The sequence below is a fragment of the Plecotus auritus genome (assembly GCF_963455305.1).
Source record: "Plecotus auritus genome assembly, chromosome: 1".
NCBI classification, from domain to species: domain Eukaryota; kingdom Metazoa; phylum Chordata; class Mammalia; order Chiroptera; family Vespertilionidae; genus Plecotus; species Plecotus auritus.
Window position 1 is genome coordinate 50,383,996 of NC_137770.1, and position 24,533 is coordinate 50,408,528.

Consider the following 24,533-nt stretch of genomic DNA (forward strand, 5'->3'; position numbering starts at 1 on the left):
AAAAACTGTGTTTCATGCAAGAGGATCTAATAGTGAGTCCTGCAGAGTACAGTGCACTGGTTAAATGCATGACTCTAAAAGCAGACTACCTGGGTCCAAATATTTGTTCTTATACTTATTGGCAGTGCAATCTTGGACATATTATTTACCTCTGTATGCTTTAGTTTCCTCAACTATAAACTTGAGAAAATAATATGTATCCCATGGGACTGTTATGAGGACCATTTGAATATACATATAAACACAGTATATATTAGTTACTGGCATATAGTAACCTCTATATACATGTTTACTGTTATTACTGCATACCATGCTGTTGGAAATGAAAAAAATGAATATTTGTGTAGATTTAATAAGCTAATGCTTCATTTTTGTGATATCATGGGAAATTGAGTTGTTTTACAGAAGTAGTTTTCCAGAAAATGCAATTTTATTCCTTTCATTAAAACTTTTTTGTTGTTGTTAATCCTCACTAGAGGATATTTTTTTCTCCAAATACATTTGTATTAATTTCAGAGAGAAAAGGAGAGGGAGAGAGAGATAGATAGAAACATCAATGATGAAAGAGAATCATCAGATCAGCTGCCTCCCCCGCAAACCCCTGCAGGGGATCCAGCCTGCAACCCAGGCATGTGCTGGGAATCAAACCTCAACCTCCTGGTTCATGGATCAACACTCAACCACTGAGTCACGCCAGCTGGGCAGGATATTTTTGCTTTTGAGAGAGAGAGAGAGAGAGAGAGACCAACTAGGGACAGGGAGTGAATTGGCAACCCAGGTACATAACCTTGACCGGGAATTGAACCGAGACACTGGTGCACGGGCAATGCTCTAACCACTGAACACACCCGCCAGGGCTAAGCTCCAAAACTTTTCAACTTTTATCTTGATCTGTTTTGGGTAGGAATCTTTATAATGAAGTACATATTATATCTTTTACAAAACAAAAGTAACATAATTCAACCTTTTTTCCATGTATTGGGAACACCAGTTATTATGGTGGTATAATTAAATGGCAACCAGGGCTGATATGATAGATAAGAAATGTGACCAATACCAAAGGACTTCAGATTAGATATTCTTCTTGTTGAGTTCTTATATTCATTTTTCTGTTTCCTCCTTTTTTGTCAGACTTTTAAAGAACTCTTTGGTTGTGGTTAATATGCCTGGTTCTAATACCACTCTCATTTCTAATTTACTCATTTGTAGGGTGGGGATCTATATGACCAAAACAATAATAAAAACGAGTATATAGACCCAGAGTGAGATTCTGAAGGCCTAGGTATGAGCAAAGTACATGAACTTTTTCATGCAAACTTTGCAATATCCATTTTGGAGACTCAAGCCTTTTCTCCTCATTTCCTTCATATTGACTAATTTACCAACGGGTACTACTTTACACACATAGCCCAGAGGGTTCTTGTGTATGAATAAATATCAATTGCAAGTAGTAAATTATTACAATTGCTACTGAAGTAAATATCACTTTTATTATTTAATACTAGAGGCCCAGTACATGAATTTGTGCATGGGTGGGGTTGGGCCAGCCCTCCAGACCTGTTGGGAGGAGGAGACGGGAGGAGGTTGGCCAGCTGTCCCACCCCGATCAGGGCCTGATTAGACCCAGGCTGGCTGGGGGGGAGAGGCTGTGGGCGATTGGTCAGTGGACCCGGCCCCTGATTCGGGGGGGAGAGCCGATTGGGGGCCGGGCAGGCTGTAGAGAGGGGCTGTGGGTGGTGGGCCTGCCGGTCCTGCCCCGGAATGGGGTGGAGGGGGCCGATCAGGGGTAGACGGTGGGGGAAGGGCTGTGGGAGGTTGGCCATCCAGCCCCACCCCTGATTGGTGTTGGAGGGGACCGATGGGGAGTGGAGCTGGCTTGGGGGAGGGGCTGCAGGAGGTTGGCTGGCTGGCCCCGCCCCCTATCAGGGTAGGAGGGGGCAATCAGGGGTGGGGCTGGCCAGGGGTAGGGGCTGTGGGCCAATGTGGGTGGTGGGGGCCCACTGGGGGTGGGGCTGGCTGGGGGGAGCAGCTGCGGGGGTATTGGCTGGCCGCCCTGCCCTTGATGGGGTCGGAGAGGCTCAACAGGGGCAGGCTGGCCGGGGGAAGGGGCCGAGGAAGGTTGGTGGGTTCGCTGGCGGCAGTGGGCATCATAGCAACTGGTCATTCCAGTCGTTAGGGCATTACAGTTGCTGGCTTTTTATATATATAGATTATGGCTAGTATAAGTGAATTGCAAATTGAAAAGACATAAACCAAAGATCCATATATATCCTTTCTCTTTCATCTCTTTTTCATATTTCCTTTTTTTTTTTTTATTTTAGAGAGTGGAGGGGGGAGAGAGAGAGAGACAGAGACATCAATGAGAGAAACATCGATTGCCTCCTGTATTCATCTGGACCAGGGATTAAACCTATAACCTGGACATGTGCCCTGACCTGGAATTGAACCTACCACCTTTCGATATACTGGATGATGCTCCAACCACCTGAGCCACACCAGCCAGGGCTCTTTTTCAGTTTGTTTGTTTTTTTATTAGAAATCAAGCAAGCTCCTTAAAACGCTAAGGTATAATGAATGGGATGAGTTCATCAACAAGCTAGCTAAGAATTACAACTAAAGCCCTGGATGGTGTTCTCAGTGGTTAGAGCGTCTGCCTGCACACTGAAGGTTTGAGTGTTCCATTTCTGGTCAAGGGCAAGTACCTGGGTGTGCTCCCCCCGTGGGGGCGCGTGTGGGAGGCAACCAGTAGATGTGTCACTCTCACATGGATGTTTTCTCTCTTCTCCCTCCTTCCCTTCACTCTGTCTGAAAAGCAATGGAAAAAATATCCTCAAACAAAAAAGAATCACAACTAAACAGGAATTTTATAGTGTTAACTATTGAAACCTGTAAAGAATTTTTGTGAGTTTATTTGATCCAAACTGTCAACATATGCCGGGAAGCAGAACCTCAAGTAATTGAGATAATGCTCTGGAGAATGGTGGGTTTCATCTGTATTTATACAGTGCAATCAAAGGAAAGGGACCTAGGTGGGTTACATGAAATCCATTGGTGTTAGAATAGAAAGGTGGGAGAAGCAAAGTGGGGGGTAGGGGGAACCCCTGGAATTGGATAAAAGGTAAAATAATAGACACATACTTAGGTGGGTACAGGAACAATTAACATGACAATGAAGGAATTTGTGGTATCTGTCTTGGTGCCCAGCACATTAGGTTGTGCTCTAAGGGGTCTGGGGGAAATAAAAAAAAAGGAAGTTACAAGTTACCCAGACATTTCAGATATGTTATCTTAGATGCAAAAAGACAAATGGGCTCAGTAAAGATCTAAGTTGATCTTTGTCAGGGAAAATACTGGCCTAGGACATGACTACCCACTATAACCTGTTTTTAGTTAAAGTTTAATTTCAGGCCATCCTTTGTAGTTACTCTAGGTCTCTGATTTTTCAAGACCGCCATGCAGGTCTTCCCTGAGCTTGTCAAGTTAGCATGTGCCCCTTTTGTCCACAATAGGCATAAAAGGAAAGCCAAAAATTACACATTGCACAGCAAAAAATATCTTTATTTATGAAGCACTTACTGTGTGCTATGGATCAAAGAATCATTTATTTCTCACATTAACCCTAGGAGGTCAACATCCCAATTTATAGTTGAAAAAACAGGCTTATGAAGTAAGTTGTCAGAAGTCACACAGCTGGTAAGTGACTCAGCTGGAATCCACGCACCAGTGATGCTACCATTGACATCTGGACCCTTTAGAAAAAAATGAAACAAGTATTTCCTAGCACTGTCTTCAAGATTGGGTACGCTATTTCCAATGATTAGCTTTGAGGACACTCCCCATCCCCCACCTCCATTCAAAGAGGAAAGCCATGGTGAGTTAGTGCCATCTGCTGGCCATTTCCCTGGGCATTAGAAAGAAGGACTGACCTCTAATTGAGGATAAGAGTGGGGGGGGCAGGGGTGGGGGGGGCGCGAGGGTCCTTGTGCTCTCTGAAGTCATCACCAGCCCTCAAGGATAGGCCTAAGAGGATGGTGAGCATCCTGCAGTAGATCCCATTGGTCTCCCTACAATATCAAGACTGAGCAGTGAGTCTGAGGGAGGAAGTGGTGGCAATTGGAGGGAGCCTAAAAAAGAGACCTTTAGAAGTAAAAGCACAGGCTTTTACCACCAAAGTGAAAATTCACCTTATTCGTTTCTACAAATACACTTTAGCGTCTCCTGATTTTAGTATTCTAGAAAAAATAGATTTCCGCGCCCACTCCAGACTATTTTGTCAAAACCTTTAGTGGAGGGGCCTAGGTATATTTCATTTTATTATTTAATCTTTATTGTTGAAATTATTACAAATGTCCACATTTTCCCCCATTGACCCCACCTGCCCCTGCTCCAGGCCTTCACCACACTATTGTCTGTGTCCATGGGTTATGCATATAAGCATACAAGTTCTTTGGTTAATTTCTTCCCACCCACCCCTACCTTCCCTCTGAGATTTGACAGTCTGTCCCTTGCTTCTATGTCTCTGTATTTGTTTTGTTCATCAGTTTATTTTGCTATTTAGATTCCACATGTGAGTGAGATTATGTGATACTTGCCTTTCTCTGACTGTCTTGTTTCACTTAGCATAATACTCTCCAGGTCCCTCCATGCTGTCTCAAAGGGTAAGAGATCCTTCTTTTTTAGCCTAAGTATATTTTAACAAACAACCCAGGTCATTCTTTTGTTAATCCTCACCCGAGGATATCTTTCCATTGATTTTTAGAGAGAGTAGAAGGGAGGGGGAGAAACCCTGATGACTGAGGCACATGTCCTTGACTAGAATTGAACCTGGGATCCTTCAGTCTGCTGGCCGATGCTCTATCCACTGAATCAAACCGGCCAGGGCAACCCAGGTCATTCTTAAGGAAAAATAGGCGGCGGGGTGGGGGGGGGGGGGGTACGTAAGGGGGGTAGGTTTCTGCCTTAATGGGATGGTAGCTTTTTAGTCTCTGATGTGAGATTATTTATGGGTAGGAAGTGGAAATTATACAGACCTTTACAATCTTACCAGCTTTTGGAGGAGGTTATAGGACGTAATGAAACCAGTATGAGTCCTGGTTCTGCTGTGACCTTGGGAAAGTCACATAAACCCTCTATGTCTTGATTTCCTCAGCTGCAAAACTGGAATGCAGATAACAATACCTCTCTTGCTGAGACTCAAGGTGAGAATAGAGTGAAAGTGCCTGGCCAGTGGTTGGGTGTCAGCCCATGAACCAAGATCTCACCTGTTCCATTCCCTGTCAGGCCGGGTTTCTGGCCAGTCCCTAGTGGGAGTGTATGTGTGCAGGAGGCAGCAGGAGGCAGCTGATCCATGTTTCTATCTCTCTATCTCTCTCCTTTCCTCTCTAAAAATCAATAAAAACATATTTAAAAAAATAAAAGAGAATAGTGAAAGTATTCAGTATCGTCCCATACAGTGTTGTATTATTTGAATCTCATACTACCTATCGACATAAGCCCTTTTTTTCAGTCCTTATCTTTTAAAATGTTCCTGTTATGTGCCTGGCAGCATCAATGTCTGATTATCTGAAGGATCAGTGTTCAGCCATAAAAAAAGAAATGCCTTCATTCAGAAGATACAGTGATTCCCAACAGAATGATGGCTCCCTGAGAGGCTGTACCAAAATCTTTGATGGAGAGGTAAGATTTTTATGTTTATCAGAAGGAGTTTTAGGTTAAAAAAGAAAAGATTAAGAAACAACGTTTTAAAATCAGAAGACTTGAACTCTATTTCTCTTTCTATTTCTGACTCATTATGTCACCTTGGTCAAGTCCCTGCTTTTTCACATGCCTATTACCTCATCTGAAAAATCCAGTGCTAAATTGGATGACTCCCTGACTCTAACCTATAAGATATTTTTCACTTAGCAACTCACAATGTTCACAATCTTGGGAGGTAGAATCAAGTATTAAAAGGGGAAAAAAAGACTTTTATGTAAATTTTAGGTAAATAACTCAAGAAGGGGAGTCAGATCCTGGAAACTATTTGATCTGGAAAATTGCATTTGACTTTATTTTTAAAGCATCATTAACCTGTCAGAACAGAGCTGAAAGTAGGTGTGATGTGGACATATTTTGTTTCAAAGAGTTGATAAGATGTGGCCACAGGTATTGCTATCACTCTTCTAATAGAGGAACCATTTTATTACAAGGAAAATATCAAATGGCTCTGTTTCCAAATCCATAACTTGTGGGGATGGCTTGATAGGAACCTGGCCAGAGGTTATCCATGAAGTGCCAAGTGAGAGAGAAGGGTCCTAGTGTGCCTCTGGAACCTCATTGCCCTTTGCCCAGATGCCAAGCTCTGCTCCATCTCATGGCTGTGTGGCTACACCCTGGAGCAAGGACACTGTCCCAATGCCTGGGCTGACTGGCAGACCCTGAATGATGGATAAATGATTACTTTGACACACATTTCTGTGAAAGAGAAGGCTAAGGGGCTGTTTTGCTTTAGGAGCAAACAGCCTCGATTGCCTGCCTCCTTAGGCTTTTATTGTAACAACAGTTTGAACTAAAATTAACTATTAGATACTATCAGCAGGGTAAGTATCCTTGAGAAAGCACATGCTTCTACAAGGTCGGGTTTGAAGACTAAACAGAGATTCCAGTAAAACACCTGGGAGCTTGGACTTGTTTGGAAAAGTCAAGGAGGGGCTGCTGCCCTCAGCAAGGTCCCCCTATGAGGCCCCCAACCTTTCGGAGAATCCTTCTTACAAGGCTTTCCAACCAAGTCCCATGCTTCCCCACATCCCAACCTGTGAATTTCAGGTCAGGGAATGTACACTTGTAAAATGGAACATGCTCCTCTGTCAAATAGTCACATGGTTCCTAAAGAATGATCCTTTACATTCGAACCCTTTCCAATATAGATGTTATTTTATTTAAACTTAACAACCCTCTAACAAATAAAAAACAAAACAAACAAATAAAAAACACCCCTCTGTGTTCAAACATCAAATGGGAAGTCTTAGTATATTTCCATGGTACAAGTTCCCCAATCTGAACACGACTATAAGACCTACACCAACAAAGAGCCTAGTACAAAGTTAGTGTCCCAATCCATGCTTGTTGGGTGGTGATCCTAATAATCCAGGTATATTCTGACCTACAGAGTACGGATTTGGGGTGATGTATTGAAACTACCAAAATCATGTTGCCTGTGTGATGAAACCATCACCAGTCTAATGCCAGAGCCACATGACCCTTGTTCACATTACCGAGAAAAAGTTAAACAGTTGTGTACAGATCCCTTTGTTTTTGTATTTTCTAGGGCAAAGTCTACACTCTGCTAATCTGGAATCTCCTGAGAATTTCTTCTGAGACACTCCAGTCAGTTGGATTAACCATTGTATAAAATTGTGTCTATTAACACTCACCTCTTTGTCAATTATAATTTGCTCTGATTATATGTCAGATTTTCTGGCCTAGGTATATAATAAAATACCTGCCTTCAAAGAGCTCATAGTCCAGTTGGGATACAGGCAAAACAGAAAACATCAATCCATAAATAAAATGAAATGCTCAATTGTCCTGCGAGTAACATAAGAATATATTACACAACAATATAAGGATATTCTATGTCATCATACCAGTGGAATATACATATACTAGTATATTTTTTTTACTTACTGTCTTACTGTAGAGGGCCCCCTGGGAATGCACATGGATGACCTTTAAATTAATGTCAGCTGAGTCCGAGGTGATTGGCATGGTCCTCCCCCGGAGACAGCCTTCCAAAATGTCGGAGACTGTTATCAGTACTGATTTCTTATCTTTATCCATGTGCTGGGAATAAGGAATGAATAGGACCTTGGCTTACCCAGGTCTTGATATGCTAAATCCCGTCCTTGTACCAAGAATGAGGAATGAATAGGACCTGGGCACACCCAAAACTCCTTTGACCTTAACCCCCCCTTTTGGAAACCAATAAATCGCTGTGTTGTCTGTGGTGGGTATGACTGTCCCTCCATCAGAGTGACAGCCTCCCACCCGGATCCCAGCTTGTCTCTATTTCTGTGTCTGGTCTCATTTTTTCTTTAATTTCTTAATCCCCAGCTCCTCTGCTCAGGAACCTGTTGTTTTCTGTGTGGGTCGCGGAAAACAGAGAAACAGCCCCCCACATCTTACATTTCCCCACTACAATAGAAGCTCCATGAGGGAAACATTTTTGTGTGTATGTGGTTCAATGTTATTTCCTCAGTTCCCAGCATGTAATAAATAGTGCTTAATAAATAGTCATTGACTGAATGAATGAGAAATCCAGCTCTTATACTAGACAGAGAAAGGGAAAGCTCCATGGAGTGCTCCCAGATGAGCCTTAATTCATTAAGCTTTTATTTAGCTTGATTTATAGCAATCTATAGGTTTTATAAAAAAATTCATTATTTATAGAATAAGAAGTGTTGTAGGCATTTAGACAGACATGAGCAGAGCAAGATTGATGGGCCATGCAGAGAAGGTCGCCAGGATGGAAAGCCCCAGGTGCCTAGAATAGACAATTGTAGGGTGGGACCTTGCCCCCAGGGTGACTTGCCCTCCCCTAGCATATTGCTGGTTGGGCCATTGTGTGGTTTGGACCCTCTGAGCTTTTGTCCCTAGAAAGAACATCTGTACCTCAGTTGTATTTCAGCTCCAGGCCCAGATAAGCAATAAAATCAGCCACAGCTGGCCCTAGCTGGTTTGGCTCAATGGTTGGAGTGTCACCCCTTGGACTGAAGGGTCCCAGGTTCAATTCTGGTCAAGGGCATGTACTTCCTTCAGCTGGTTGCAGGATCCACAAAAAATCAGCTGACATCAGGACCAGCTCAATCTCCTTGGCCATTTGAGGGTCCTGGACTCTGAATTATTTCCTAGCCAGAACCCAAGTACCGAGGTTGCTGAACCCAGGTTTGATCTGACCCCATCAGTCATACAACTGGTGCCATTCCTGCCACCTACAACAGAAAGAAATGTGCATATAATTGAAATACAAGGTAGGGTGAGATGACTATTTAAGTTGGGTGTTAAGGTCCATTGCTAAAAGGAAAGGTTTGTCCTAGCATCAGTGGTTTTGAAACATTGCTTTAAAGCTAAAGAACTCTATTTTCAAACAAAACCCTAATACATTAAACAGATAAAAGCAGAGCTGTTTTGATTGACCTTGGGGAGGAATAAGAGACAGAGGAGGTCCTCTTAGTCTCCTCACCCCCACCACAGAGCTATGGCTTCTGAGGGATTCTAAGAACATAATTTGAAAACACTGTATTGAGAGAACTTTATAGAGTTTTTCCTTCCTCAAAATTATATTAATGAGGCAGCTGAGGAAGACGGGCTGATTCTGGTGTCTGCCACTTTAAAACTGAGGGAATACCAGGAGTCAGCTCCCTTAGAAAGAAGAAACACAACGCGACAGGCTGGGCCTGGGCCAAGGCCAAGGCCAATGCCCCTTCTCATGGCCAGACCCACGGAACTAGAAGCCACATTTCTCTAATCCAAGATTGATGTGGGCTCAATAACTTGTGGCCTAGTCCTGACTCTAGCTTGCCCAACTCCCCCCAAATTCAGAACTAGAAGCATTCAAGATCACTTGGCAATTTCTCTGGGTTTCTGAGTTAATCAAAATCTTAATACACAAATAGTCTGGCGCCAACTCAGATGGGAAGAGTCTGATTACTTTGTCACCATCCTCCACCTTGTATAGGGTTGATCTGTTATAGCTGTCCAGAGAGGAACCAGCCATGCAGAGAGGACTCAAAGAGAGTTAATGAAGGAACGATTTACCAGGGTGTGATCAGGTTTAAAGGAACCATCAAAGGATTGTAAAGCAGTCAGGGATTAGCAACAGCTGCAAGTTATCAGCACTGGCTTATAAAACAAAGAGAGCCATCATCCAATAGTTGTTGCTCGGTAAAAAAAAAAACAACACCACACAAAAAAACACAAAACAAAAAAACACCACTTCCATGTTACAAGTGAGGAAACAAAGGAAAATAAGAAGCCAAGATATGGAATCCCGACGAAAGTAATTTCTGAAACATCCAGCGGCAGCCAGAAGCCTTTAAAGACTCCACGTGGGGCTGGCTAAGCCACCGGTCTCACTTTCATCTTCCTTCCCTGCCACCAGTCGAAAATGACCAGGACTTGACTGCGACGGGTTAGGACTACAACTCCCGGCCTGCATCTCTGTGTTTATCTCAAATTTTTTTCAACACTAGGATTAAAGGGGCTTCCGGAAGAATTGCCTTTCCGGACCTGTAGTTCCTGCAGTTAGGGCCAGCCACCGTCGCAGCGTGCTCATTGGCTCCGAGGTCTCCGCCCCCTTCCCCTCGCCGTACGACGGTGTCTCACGTACACACACGTAGCACGTGCCAACGCCCCGCCCTAGGCCTAGGACGCAGGCGCGCGCACGCACCCCGGGCCCGGTAGGCGGGTGTGGGGTGGGGGGTGGGGAGGTAGAGGAGGAGGGGAGGGAGGGAGAGGGGTTAGGTGTCTACAGTATTGGGTACACGTCAGAGGGCCACTGAGAACGCGCAGGCCTGGCTGCCTGGCGGGTGAAGTCTGCACTGGGCCTAGGGGTTGGCGGGAGGGTCCGGAGCCTGGTCAGCGCACCCTGCAAGTAGGAGTCGGGCTCCTGAGACTCGGAGGAGAGCCCAGGAGAGAGGAGGAGGAGAGCAGGGGGAGAAGCCCGGCCTAGGCCCCGCGGAGATGTCTGGCTGCGGCGCTTGTAGTTGCGGAGCGGTCGCCGCGCGGCTCATCACTTCCTCGCTTGCCTCCGCGCCGAGAGGTAACGAAGTAGTACTTCATCTGAGCCTTTGGGCCCGGAGTGTACCGGCCGACGGTGGGGATCCCGGGGAGAGCCAGAGGCCTACCCCATTGCGAGAGTGTGAGGGCTGCGCGGCGCTTCGCCTGGCACTCTCTACTTTCCCGGGAGAGTGGGGCTCTGGCAACCTCTAGAGCAGCTGTTTCTCAGATTTGGAGTAAACGCCTGTGCTCCCCCGCTCGCGCACTTTCAAGCCTCCGGACTTTAGGGCCAGAATGGGGCCACTTCGCAGAAACCCTGAAAGGCACAAAATGCTCCTCCTCTCGTTAAAAACGTCCCCAGACCCTACTCAAAGCTCCCCCAAAACTGCTGTCTGCCCTGCTGCGATTCCTCTTCCGGAGCGCGACCGGGTCCCCTTCGGGCCTGTCGGGAGCTCAGAAGAGGGCTCTGGTGGGGGCTGCCCAGTGGGGTCCGGGGTCTGCGGTCCGCGGTCCGCGGGGCGGCGAGCCGACGTCCCAGCCGCAGGCCGCGCGGGACCCGCCGTGTCATTGCCATTGTGCGGCCGCTGACGCCCGGACGTAGGCAGGTTTCAGAACACTTCCCGGCGCCCGGGAAACTTGCCGGGCCGCAGGAAAGCGGCGGGGAGATTTGTTTAGGTACTAAGGTCTCAGCAGTTGTTACTACAACTTGACAGTCCCGGATAGTTTCTTAAGGGTGGCGCTGTTTACTTTTCCTTTCTGTTTATCAGGAGCTGTGAAAGTGGCACTCCAGCCAGGAGGCTCCGGAAAAGAAACCATTTTTTCTCTTCCCCGAATTTATGAATATCAGACTATGAGGCTAGATCCTGTTATAATCACTTCTAGACAAATCCGTTTCACTTTGGGTTGACAGCTTATGACCCTTGGATAGATTAAAAAAAGAAAAGCACCTTTTTCCTAAATTTTAGGTTAATTATAAAATTTTTATTGTTTACTAAATGTACATTTTTCTGACAGTTTATTTCACAGAGGAATTAAATGAACATGTGGGCAGAAGCATTTGTAAAATGATATATAAACGTAAAGGAGTGAATTTAGTCCCAAGACCTTAACAAGTACATGTCCCTATTCCAGGAATTTGAGTTGCATACACTTGAAAGTGACAGATTTAAATGTATTTGTTTGACATATTTGTTGAGGGCCTAGGCTGTGTTGGCGCTGGAAATAGAATGGTGAACAAGTCCTCACCTTCAAGTTTAAATCTGGCAGAGGAGACAAATAATATTGTTTCTAGGAATGGATAAAGTATATGTGTGTTCAAGGTCATTATAGAATTTAATATTTTTACATGAAAAACAGCAAAATACTTTTCACATTGATTTAAGACTTTCCCAAGACATAATTACATAAAATATTTATTTTTCATAGTAGAAAAGTCTAAAAGTCTATAATAATATAGAGATAGTTTCTTTAAGGATTAAAAAAAAACACCAGGAGGATTATTTTTTCTTCCTGAAAAAAGGAAGAAAGGCAAAGATAGAAAAATCAGAATTGAACTTTTAACTAGTTTATTTTTATAAACAGTGGAGTTAAGAATTTTAGCAACATAATAAAAACAAACAAAAGAACTTGATCAAATTAGTCTTCTAACACAAAATTGTAAAATGAGTTAAGACTAAAAGGAGACATTTCAGAGCTCCTCTGAAGTACAGTGCTATTCTCTATTTCCATTGGTTTGTCTGTCATGTTAGACTTTAAATGTTATGTGGTAGTTTGAAAAATTATTTGGGAAATTAAATTGTCATCCTAGATACTGGATCTATTTTCTTTCCCTGATGGCCTATGTTTACCCAGTTTAATGTGTTTTTTCTCATTAGTTTCTTTGAATATGAAACCTATAGTAAAGTAAAATTTTAAATATTTTTTTCTACCCAAGTCACGTGTATTTTTAAATTTTAGTGTATATTTTAAAAAATGTACTTTGCATGTGTAAGTCAATTTGTTTTCTAAATATGTGTATTCAGAAATGCTTGATGCCATTTAAAAGATTGAGTGGCAGTATTTGGTCTGAATTTGGCTGTGAGACTTGTAGGATCAGAATTGCGATTTCTGGCTGCTTTCTGTCCTTGTCTGTTTAAAAGTTGTTACCTCATGAAGGTGTAATGATACGAAGATGCTTAAACATGTCCATAATTTTCATGATTGTTGCATAGTATGCCTAGACTATAATTGTAATTCTTTCTTTCTCTGTAGTTAAATACAGTACAGTTTAAATAAGGCAAAGTGAATAAATTATACAATATCTTTATTTCTTAATCAACATTTCTCTTTTTTTGGCGTGTTCATCTTCAGAGCAGCAGACTAGCCTTAGTGAAAAACCGTCAAACACTTTTAAACTTGAGGAAAGCTATCATAGGAGTGATGCTATTTTTTTTTTTAAGAAGTATTTCAAATTCATGAAACAATAACCTGGGCATAAAATGAAAATTTGAAGTTAATAAAAGCAATAAGCGTGTACTAAATTGCTGATTTTGTTTGTGAGTTTTGAATTTTCCCCCAATTTGTGTTAGAGGCTAGAGTCCAAGTGTTTAAGTCAGGGGTCCTCAAACTTTTTAAACAGGGGGCCAGTTCACTGTCCCTCAGACCGCTGGAGGGCCGGACTACAGTTTAAAAAAAACAACGATGAACAAATTCCTATGCGCACTGTGGGCCCGGGAAGAGTCGGCTGCTAAGCAGGACAGGCAGCGGCACCCGGCGGGCCACATGTGGCCCTCGGGCCGTAGTTTGAGGACCCCTGGAAACTTTAAGTGATCATTTACCTTGATTTGCCATTTCATCAATTGTTATGCACTTAAATATTGTCACAGCAAATAGTTTAAATTTTTCATTCGTTCTATATTTCTAAAATATAAATTAAAGATTGGTTTATCTTTTAAACTGAATCATTTGCATGTTTTTGGAGAATGCTTAATTCAAGATTGAGTATAGGCAGTCAAATATTTAAAAGTTTAATAAATAACTCTCCTACGTTTTAATAGCCCGAAAATTAAGTGTACCTTATTCTAATATTTCTTTTTAAAAACACTTGCTCTGAAACTCAGAAAGCTTGATCTATATAACAGAAGTTTGTAAATGGTTTAACTTTTAACTGTCTTTTGTCATTGCTGCCAAGTAGTCTTTTGAAATACACTTCACAGAAATACTTCCCGTTTTTGGCTTTAGGATTTTTTCCTTTGGAATTTACAGGCTTCCAACAGGGTCTAGGGATAGAATTCAGAGGTTCCGTGAACTTTATTTTCACTAATCTTGATGTGAAATACATTTCCTTCAATTCTGAACGTAGGCAACAAATCTACAGTAGCTGCAGTATCTGAATTTGTCACCAATCAAAATTACAAATATTTTCATATCATTACAGTTGCATATATCTCAAAATATATTGCTTATACTTTTCACACCTTTGAAATCATGGTAGTTATAAGAGCTGTTAGGCCTTATTTAATTCTGTTAGTAAAGGAGAATATTTTAAAGATATTTTGATAACTACAGTATAATTGGTTTTCTTTATTGTGTATTCTGTACATTTAAAAACATTATTCTGAGAAGGGGCCTGTCTGTAGGCTTCACTTGACTGCCAAAGGGGTTCATGGTGCAAAAAGGGTTAAAAACTCCTGATTAGTTTGCTGCAATGATTTCTGTGAAGATTTATATGATTTGTGAATGACTGGTTATTTAAATTGTTTAGTACAGTGGTTTAAAAGTGTGGTTTCCAGACCAGCAGCATCAGTATCACCTGGGAACTTGATAGAAAAGCAAGTTCCACCTCATACCTTCTGAATCAGAACCAGGGAAGGTCCCCTACAATGTTTTAACAAGCTCTCCAGGTGATTTTTTTTTTTTTTAATATATTTTATTGATATTTCACAGAGAGGAAGGGAGAGGGATAGAGAGCTAGAAACATCGATGAGAGAGAAACATCCATCAGCTGCCTCCTGCACACCTCCCACTGGGGATGTGCCCACAACCAAGGTACATGCCCTTAACCGGAATCGAACCCGGGACCTTTCAGTCCGCAGGCTGACGCTCTATCCACTGAGCCAAACCGGTTTCGGCTCTCCAGGTGATTTTGATGTGTGTTCAATTTTGAGAGCCACAGGTTTAGTATTTATGGCATCTTGTTGGTATACTATCCAGTGGTCGGCAAATTGCGGCTCGCGAGCCACATGCAGCTCTTTGGCCCCTTGAGTGTGGCTCTTCCACAAAATACCACGGCCTGAGCGAGTCTATTTTGAAGAAGTGGCGTTAGAAGAAGTTTAAGTTTAAAAAATTTGGCTCTCAAAAGAAATTTCAATCGTTGTACTGTTGATATTTGGCTCTGTTGACTAATGAGTTTGCCGACCACTGCGTATAGCCCATAGATTATAGAAAGTTAAAACAACACTACAGTACCATACCATCAGGGCCAGCAAAGAAATTCTTAAACTTTGAAGTTTAAATGACACAAACATGTTTTTCATATAGTATTTTCTGTGGTGACTGTATAGTTGCATTGTTGAGTTATTTAAGGGGACTTATTTTTCTTTCTATTCAAGTAGACTTTAAAAGGATTATGTTCACAGTTTTTTATATAATATTTTCTAATTTAATAAACCTTTATTGTTCAGATTATTACAATTGTTTCTCCTTTTTCCCACCAAAGCTCCCCTCCACCCGGTTCCCACCCCACCCTCTGCCCTTACCTCCCACCCCACCCTCTGCCCTTACCTCCCACCCACTGTCCTCATCCATAGGTGTATAATTTTTGTCCAGTCTCTTCCTGCACCCCCCATACCCTTTCCCCCTGAGAAATATCAGTCCACTCCCTTTCTATGCCCCTGATTCTATTATATTCACCAGTTTATTTTGTTCCTCAGATTTTTAATTCACTTGATTTTTAGGTTCACTTGTTGATAGATATGTATTTGTTGTTCATAATTTTTCTCTTTACTTTTTTCTTCTTCCTCTTCTTAAAGAATACCTTTCAGCATTTCATATAATAATGGTTTGGTGGTGATGAACTCCTTTAGATTTTTCTTATCTGTGAAGCTCTTTATCTGACCTTCCATTCTGAATGATAATTTTGCTGGGTAGAGTAATCTTGGTTGTAGGTTCTTGCTATTCATCACTTTGAAAATTAATTTCTTGCCACTCCCGTCTGGCCTGCATAGTTTCTGTTGAGAAATCAGCTGACAGTCGTATGGGTGCTCCCTTGTAGGTAATTAACTGTTTTTCTCTTGCTGCTTTTAATATTCTCTCTTTGTCTTTTGCCCTTGGCATTTTAATTATGATGTGTCTTGTTGTGGTCCTCTTTGGATTCCTCTTGTTTGGGGTTCTGTGCACTTCCTGGACTTGTAAGTCTATTTCTTTCACCAGGTAGGGGAAGTTTTCAGTCATTATTTTCTTCCAATAGGTTTTCAGTATCTTGCTCTCTCTCTTCTTCTGGCACCCCCATAATTCTGATATTGGTATGCTTGAAGTTGTCCCAGAGGCTTCTTACACTATCTTCAACTTTTTGGATTCTTTTTTCTTTTTGCTTTTCCAGTTGAGTGTTTTTTGCTTCTTTGTATTTCAATTCTTTGACTTGATTCTTGCATTCCTCTAGTCTGCTGTTGGGTCTCTGTATAATATTTTTTATTTGAGTCAATGTATGTTTAGTTTCTGGTTGGTCCTTTTTCATATCCTCGAGGGTCTCGCTAAATTTATCGGCTTTTTCTAGGATATTCTTGAAAAGCCTTATAACCGTGATTTTGAATTCTATATCCAGTCGTTTGTTTTCCTCCATTTCTTTCGTTTGTGATCTGTTTCTTTGTCTCCCCATTTTTCACTGCTTCCCTGAGTTGGTAGGGTAGCTTTGTGTGCTAGGTTTCCTATATGGCCCAGTGGGTCGGCCTCCCCAGGTTTAACCTGAGGTGGACACTCTTGGTGCACCCCTTTGTGGACTGTGTGTACAGCCTTGTTGTTGTTAAGTCTTGATTGTTGTTGGTATCACTGGGAGGAATAGACCTCCAGGCCAGTTGGCTGTGAGGATCAGCTGTGTCTACACTGGGAGAAGTTCAGTGCTGGAGACAGCCTTACAGGATTAGACTTGCAAAATTGCAAAAGCCTCTGTGCTCAGCTTGGATGGGGTGGAGTCTCAGGGCGGAGCAGACAGTCTTGGCTTCCAGTCAGTCCTGCCCTTGCGCCACTAACCTGAGTTTCCGCCTGACAGTCCAGATTCCCCCTGTAAGAGCGTGGGTCCCCAGGGGCTCGCCCGGAACTTGGGTTCAGTACAGTCGGAACTAGGGTTCAGTGCAGTCAGGAGCTTCCGACTCCTTTCCGCTAGGGAATGCCTGCGGCAACCTCCGCATTCAGCTTTCTCTGTGAGCACTCGCGTGTGCGCGCGCGCGCACCTCCAGACCTCCCTCGGCTCCCCCATGTCTCCGAGTCTCCGTGTGTCTTTCTCTCTACCTGACAGTCCAGACCCCCCCTGTATGAGCCTGGGTCCACGGGGTTTCACCCGGAACTGGGTTTCAGTGCAGTCGGAACTGGGGTTCAGTGCAGTCGGGGGCTTCCTTCCCCCTCCCACCAGAGAAAGTCAGCCAGGCACTCAGTCGCCCTTCCTCTCTGCGCACGTCTCCGTACCTCAGCCTTCCTTTGCCGCTCCTCTGATTCTCTGTGAGCTTTCCTCTTTCCTTCTAGTTGTAGAATTTCCACTCAGCCTTCCTGTGGTTCTGGATGATGTCCGTTCTGTCTTTTAGTTGTAGTTTTGAAATTGTTGTACGAGGCAGCAGTTTAGGTGCTTACCTATGCCGCCATCTTGGTTTCTCCTGTTCACAGTTTTTATTTCTCTTAAATTCCCAAAGATAATTTCCTTTCAGCTTATTTTCTAATATTAGATATTGTAAATTGTTCAACACTATTTTAAAAGATATATTTTATTGTAAATGGGAAAAAATATACCCACTATATGTGATAATTCAGGGTTGTTTTGTCTAAACATCTAAGTAAAATAGCCTCATATAATTTTGTTATAATTGTAGTTTTCTTTGTGAATACATTGTAATGGCTCAATTTAAAAAGCTATACTTGTTACATTGGTTATAATTTTATTTTGCTACCTCTCCTTCATTTATTATGAACATTTTCATACACACATAAAATAGACAATGAACTGCCACATACCCATCACCCAGCTTCAGTGTCCATTAACTTTCTGCATTACTTGATTTCCTCTCCCCGTTATTTTTTCTAGACTTGATTTTTACATTGTCATAGTCTTTAGATCATATTTTGTCCTTGGAAAAACATTAAACATGTTTAGCTTAAAATTTATGAGCTACCTTAAATCTCATTCTTATGAGGTAGTAATGGCAATTGTCATTTACTGCAAAAAATGGAAATGTTGCACTTGAAAAAATTTGCAATGTCTTTTGAAAACATTACTTAAGAGAAAATCATCAATTGTATTTTTTTAAATTATTTTTCAAGTTTAATAGTGTTAAGCAAAATTTTGCAGTCTAGATTAGGGACTGGGATGTCAAACCTTAAATCTTTTTCGGTATTTATATAGAGATAAAAAAAAATTTGATTCCTCTTATTTGTATCTTTCCTGAGAAGTTTGATGCATTCAGTTTTGTACTTTGTGGAACAGATGATGGCCTAGGGCAGCAATTTTTAACCTTTTTCATCTCATGGCACACATAAATAATTACTAAAATTTTGTGGCATACCAAAAAACATTTTTTGCTGATCTGACAAAAAATAGGTATACTTTTGATTGATTTATAAAAAATAATAGTAATTACCTACCCTTTTTGCTCCAAAATGACTTAAAGTTGTTTGTTTTTTATTTGATTTTAGAAAGGGAAGAAGGGAGAAAGAAACATCGATTTATTGTACCACTTATGCATTCATTGGTTGATTCTTGTATGTACCCTGACTGGGGATCGAACCAGTAACCTTGGTAAATCAGAATGAGGTTCTAATCAACTGAGCTACCCAGCCAAGGCTCAAAGTGACTTTTTAAAAAATCAGGTGCCTATACTTGTATATAAAGCTTTCTAGTACCAAGAATTAACCAGTCAGGCCCAACCTTATGTGACGTGACTAATAAGATGCAACTCTATTATATGACCTATATATTTATGGTTCAAGATAAAGCATTCACACTGGATTGCTGTTGTTATGTTTTTATTTGACAATCTAAGGGGAAAGAGGTCAGTGCCCTGCTAAATAGTCGGGTATTGCACGTTTTAGAAATTCTTGTGGCGCACTGGTTGAAAATCGCTGGCCTAGGGTGATAAATAGCTAAAGAAATTAGTTATTCTAACATTGCATACTGCTGGAAAATTGGAATTAATAAATCAGTTATATAACTAAGCAATTTTTTTTTTTTACTTGTTTGAAGGACATAATTTTAAACCAGTTTTTGGCTTTGGATACAATATATACATATGTGCATGATCTCTTAAAAGCTCTTAACAGGTGTAGAAATAAAAATTTAAAGCCTGAGTTGAGAATTTTGCAGGGAATAAAATGAGGGAGGCAAAAAACCCCAATATCTTAAATTTATTTAAATATTAACATTAACACACATACCCTTTCTGTTTATTACCTCCTAAGAGCACTTAGGTAAACTGCTGGGAAACTTCCTTCTTGGAAGTTCATTAATGTAGGTTAGCTTATGCAAGGTTCTGAATATCCCTACAGTACTGAAATATATAGCATTTTTTTAAATCTAGGACCATCTTGTGTAAGGAACACTTTTAAAGACCAGCTTGGGAAATGCTGCCTCACAGTATGCAGTATGGCTCTTTTGCTATTGTCTATAATTTATTTTGTATTTATGTAAGAAAAATGAGAGGTCAGCAAACAATGACCCTGTGGATCAAATCTGGCCACACCCATTTGTGTACATATTGTTTACATTTACTTTCCTGTTACAGGCAAATAGACTGAGATTATGTGGCTCACAAAGCTGAAAATATTTACTATCCTGGTCCTTTACAGGAAACGTTTGCTAAATAATAACTTACATTCTATTAAAGAATTTTAACTTTATGTCAAAAAGTTAAAATCCTTGAAAGCAGAATGGTGGTTACACAATATTTACTGAATTATATTTTTTTCTGTAGGATTGAATATTTCATTAGGCTAGGCTGAGGGACCTCCCTCTCTCCCCCCCCCCCCCCCCAGTGCACAGATGTTGTGCACTGGGCCTCTAGTATAAGAAGAATAAGAATATAGGACATAAATGGTCTTTTCCCCCTGCTAGCAAGGCAGATGTTGAACTAATTATCTCAAACTTTGAGTCACTCATTGTTATGACCTTGGTGGTCTTTCCTCACTTCCAAAAGTCAGGCCTGGAAAGAAAAAAACATTTTTACGCACCTGGAATCTGTCCAAGTCCAGGTCTGGCCTATATTTGAGAGGGCTTTGCCTCTAATGGTATTATTAGTTTCTTTACCAGTTTGTACTACTGTAAAAACTATAACTTTTTCAACCTCTTGTGCTTAACACATTTTTGTTTCCAGGGTATTTTATTGAAAGAATGTTAATATTTGATGTGTAGACTAATAAGGTTTTTATACTTTCAGGTATTTCTTGTGGTCGCATTCATATACCCATTTTAGGAAGGCTTGGGACCTTTGAAACTCAGATTCTACGAAGAGTTCCTTTTAGAACCTTTACAGAAACATCAGCATGCTTAGCCTCAAAAGATGGGATAAGTAAAGATGGCTCTGGAGATGGAAATAAGGTATTGGCACCTATGTACATATTTGAGTTCCCTTGTTTAAACAATCCTATCTAATAAAAGAGTAATATGCAAATTGACCGTCACTCGAACACACAATATGGCCGCTCCCATGTGGTCAAAGATGGCTGCCCCCATGTGGACACAAGATGGCCAGCAGGGGAGGGCAGTTGTGGGCAATCAGGCCAGCAGGGGAGGGCAGTTGGGAGGGACCAGGCCTGCAAGGTAGGGCAGTTGGGGGCGATCAGGCCTGCAGGGGAGGGCAGTTAGGGGCAACCAGGCCTGCAGGGGAGGGCAGTTGCGGGGGGACCAGGCCTGCAAGGGAGGGCAGTTGGGGGCGATCAGGCCTGCAGGGGAGGGCAGTTAGGGGTGACCAGGCCTGCAGGGGAGGGCAGTTGGGGGGTACCAGGCCTGCAGGGGAGGACAGTTAGGGGTGACCAGGCCGGCAGGGGAGGGCAGTTAGGGGCAATCAGGCAGGCAGGCAGGCGAGCGGTTGGGAGCCAGCATTCCTGGATTGTGTTAGGTATGTCCGACTGCCCGTTTAGGCTCGATCCCACTGGGCAGTTGGACATCCCTCAAGGGGTCCCAGATTGGAGAGGGTGCAGGCTGGGCTGAGGGACACGCTCCTCCCCCCCACCCTCGCCCCATGCATGAATTTTGTGCACCGGGCCTCTAGTCTATATACATAAAAGCCTAAGCAACCATTCTGACCGGTCAGGTTGACCAAACGACCAGTCGCTGTGACAACATACTGACCACCACGGGGCAGAGGCTCAACACAAGCTGCTCCCTGGTGGTCAGTGCGCTCCCACAACCAACCTTCCGCAGCCGGCCAACCTCCCGCAGTCTCCCCCCCCCCCAAAGCTGTAAAGAAGCTTCATTAAGTAACCTATGTAGTTAGTCTGTAGGGTTGAATTAGGAATAGCCATCACTTCTACTTTCATACAATTTTTGCAACTCATAACAGTGTAAACCCCACTTCATCCTCTACTAAAAATCTTGGATATCTTTATGACAATGCTGGGCTACTCCGTAGCTAGCAAGTAGATGATTGGTGATTGTATTGGGTCAGTGAATTACTATCAAATTTTTTATTATGTGAATTTGACTGACACTTGAGTTAATATTAAATGCGAGACAAAATGCTTGATGCTTTCACATTTGCACTTAATCCTAACAGTGACTCTGAAGTAGATGATATCTTTATTTTAGAAATGAAAAAAGTTAGATTTAAGAAAGTTAAGAATCACTACTTGCCATGGTAATAACACCCAATTTAATTTCATTGAAATGTAGTTTTATACTTTCAGAAATTTTTTTCCTAGTTATTATTGAGTCATTGAAAGAAAACTTTTTTTTATACATGGTGGCACATACCTACATGTGCCAGCAATAGTAGAGATTAAGTTATGCAAATGATTTAATTCTAGAAATTGTAAAAATAGTAATTAATTATCAACTATATTGTTTATATTTGTTTACATATAAAATGGTTGCCCGAAATTAATAATTGACACTCTCCTTTTTCCTTCTCCAAAAACTTTAGAAATCAGTAAGTGAGGGAAGCAGTAAAAAATCAGGCTCTGGGAATTCTGGGAAAGGTGGAAACCAGCTACGCTGCCCTAAATGTGGTGACTTGTGCACACATGTAGAGACCTTTGTGTGTAAGTATTACTTCTGTTTTTGTTCTTTTTCTCTACCTTTTCTATAAACGGTTAACTGCATAGAAATATATAAATGATATAAACTGAGGTTATTTTGTTCCTAAACTTACATAATTCTCTCTTATGTTCACCAGATACTAAAAATCCCCAGGACTAGTAATATTTTACACTGTGTATAGGAGAGAATTTAAGGAAACTATTTGCTTCTTTATTTTGCTTAAGTCTTTATTTTAAATTTGGATCTTAAGAACTGTTTTATTATATTTTATTTATTTGTATAATATATCTATAAAAACAATTCAAATTTATTGAATGAGGCCCTGGCCATGTAGCTCAGTTGGTAGAGCGTCATCCTGATACACCAAGGTTTTGGGTTTGATCCCTGGTCAGGGTACATGCAAGAATAAACCAATGAATGCTTAAATAAGCGGAACAACAAACTGATGATGTCTCTCTCTCTCTCTCTCTCTCTCTTCCCTCCCTCCTTCCCTCCTTCCATTCCTCCCTTCTTCCCTCCTCTTTCCCTCCTTCCCTCCCTCCTTTCCTCCCTTCCTCTCTCTCTAAATTCAATTTTAAAAATTTCTTGAATGAAAGGCTTTGCTTATAATTTACAAAGAAATAAAAAAATAAGTTGTTGAAGAGGTAGCATTTAGTGAATTAAATAATATAGTTCTGGGGGGAGGGAATCTGTGATTGATGTACATTCGATTGAAAAAAGAAACTTTGTATTAGGTTACCATGCAGATTTATACAACAATCAAATGTAGAAAAACACAAGAAATTATAAGTTCTGTGATCCCAACAGGGTACCCTTTCTTTGCTATAAGAACAACAAATATTTTTAGAAGCTAAAGCTATTAAGTTCACAGAAGTGCAAAACACTAAACAAAAACTTTATTTTTAAGAAAAAAGTACATTTTTTTAATTTTCTGTTCTTGGCATAAGTTTTTATTCTTTCCAGTGTAATCAAAATCTCTTGAACTCCTTTCAGTGTCATCCAAAACTTGAACTTCCTCTATTTCTGGATTAAAAAATCCATTCACAAATGAGCTATGTAATTTGGTCACCCTTTTTTACTTCAAACTTTTCTTTGCCAAAATTAAACAGTACAATAAGATTTCCTATAATTTTCATTTATGACACCAGCTCCTGCATCTATGAAATGTTTGCAGCCAAGACAGAACATGGAGCTATTCTTTCATAGCACCCAGAAGGAAGAGCTGTCTGAATGTCGGTTTTCGCAAGGGTTTTCTCTATAGGTGGTACTGTATAATCATAGGCACTGTACAGGTCATAGCCTGCTACCTATGCAGATCCCTTGGTCGGGTGGTGGCATGCTCCAAAAGCCCGGCAAAGCCACTTGCTGGGAGGTGGCAGGTATCTCTTCAGAGCACAGCATGGCAGAGCAGAACAAGAGTGGTGAGGGGGGTGGGGAGAGAGGCAGAGGGGGAACGAGAAGGTGCAGGGTCGGTTTTTGTAACTATTAAGCTATACAAGAACCAAGGCTTGCTTTTTCTGTATTTATTATTCTGTTCTTCACATACCTATTGATTGTCTCATAAAACGAGAACTGGGTCATTCAAATATTAAGGTATTTTCCTTCAATAAGTACTTTTCAGGGGAGCTATGCTCTCAATTCTAGAAAATGTCTTTATAATCATTAATGATTCAGACACTAAGAGAAGGAAGAAATCAACAGTCCTACTTTTGCTTAATGTCAATAATTCTCTCTGAAATCAACAGATATATTTTGTTTTAATGAATCAAATAACTAATTTCCTATATGATTAGAGTTAATGGTAATGTCTCCAGTAAATTGCATTATACTAACATGTCAGCCTTCCTATACAGTCCAATTATGAAAAGGTTGATGGTAAGGTGTGGCAGAAGTTTCAGTTTCTGATTATTAGTTGGAGAGGATTCTCTGTATTCTAACCCAAATAACTTCAGTTTCACATTTATCAGTGCTATAATTAGCCACTATACAAAAAAGTACTACATGTAGCATGTTTTTACAGTTTTAAAAAGACTTTAAAGTAGTTCCATTCTATAGCTGCAATGTTAGAGGTTCTGTTTGTAGTTTTTACCTAGTAAGAGATCAAAGAGAAAAATCAATCTGAATGAATAGTAATTTGAATTGCAGTATAAAATGAAAGTAGTAGAACTGGATGATATAACTTTTTTTAAAAAATATATTTTATTGATATTTTACAGAGAGGAAGGGAGAGGGATAGAGAGCTAGAAACATTGATGAGAAAGAAACATCGATCAGCTGCCTCCTGCACACCTCCCACTGGGGATGTGCCCGCAACCAAGGTACATGCCCTTGACCGGAATCGAACCCG

The 24,533-nt window shown here is 41.4% G+C and overlaps 1 protein-coding gene across 1 annotated transcript in view; it reads left to right on the plus strand.

Annotated features, from left to right (window-relative positions):
* Positions 1-10,448: 10,448 nt before the first annotated feature.
* Positions 10,449-24,533, plus strand: part of CLPX (caseinolytic mitochondrial matrix peptidase chaperone subunit X) — a 45,694-nt gene continuing 31,609 nt past the window's right edge. Inside the window, exons 1-3 of the mRNA XM_080659644.1 lie at positions 10,449-10,798; positions 20,367-20,527; positions 22,071-22,188. Of these exons, the coding sequence (XP_080515770.1) occupies positions 10,720-10,798; positions 20,367-20,527; positions 22,071-22,188 (358 nt within the window). The 5' untranslated portion in view covers positions 10,449-10,719. The remainder of the gene's footprint in view (positions 10,799-20,366; positions 20,528-22,070; positions 22,189-24,533) is intronic.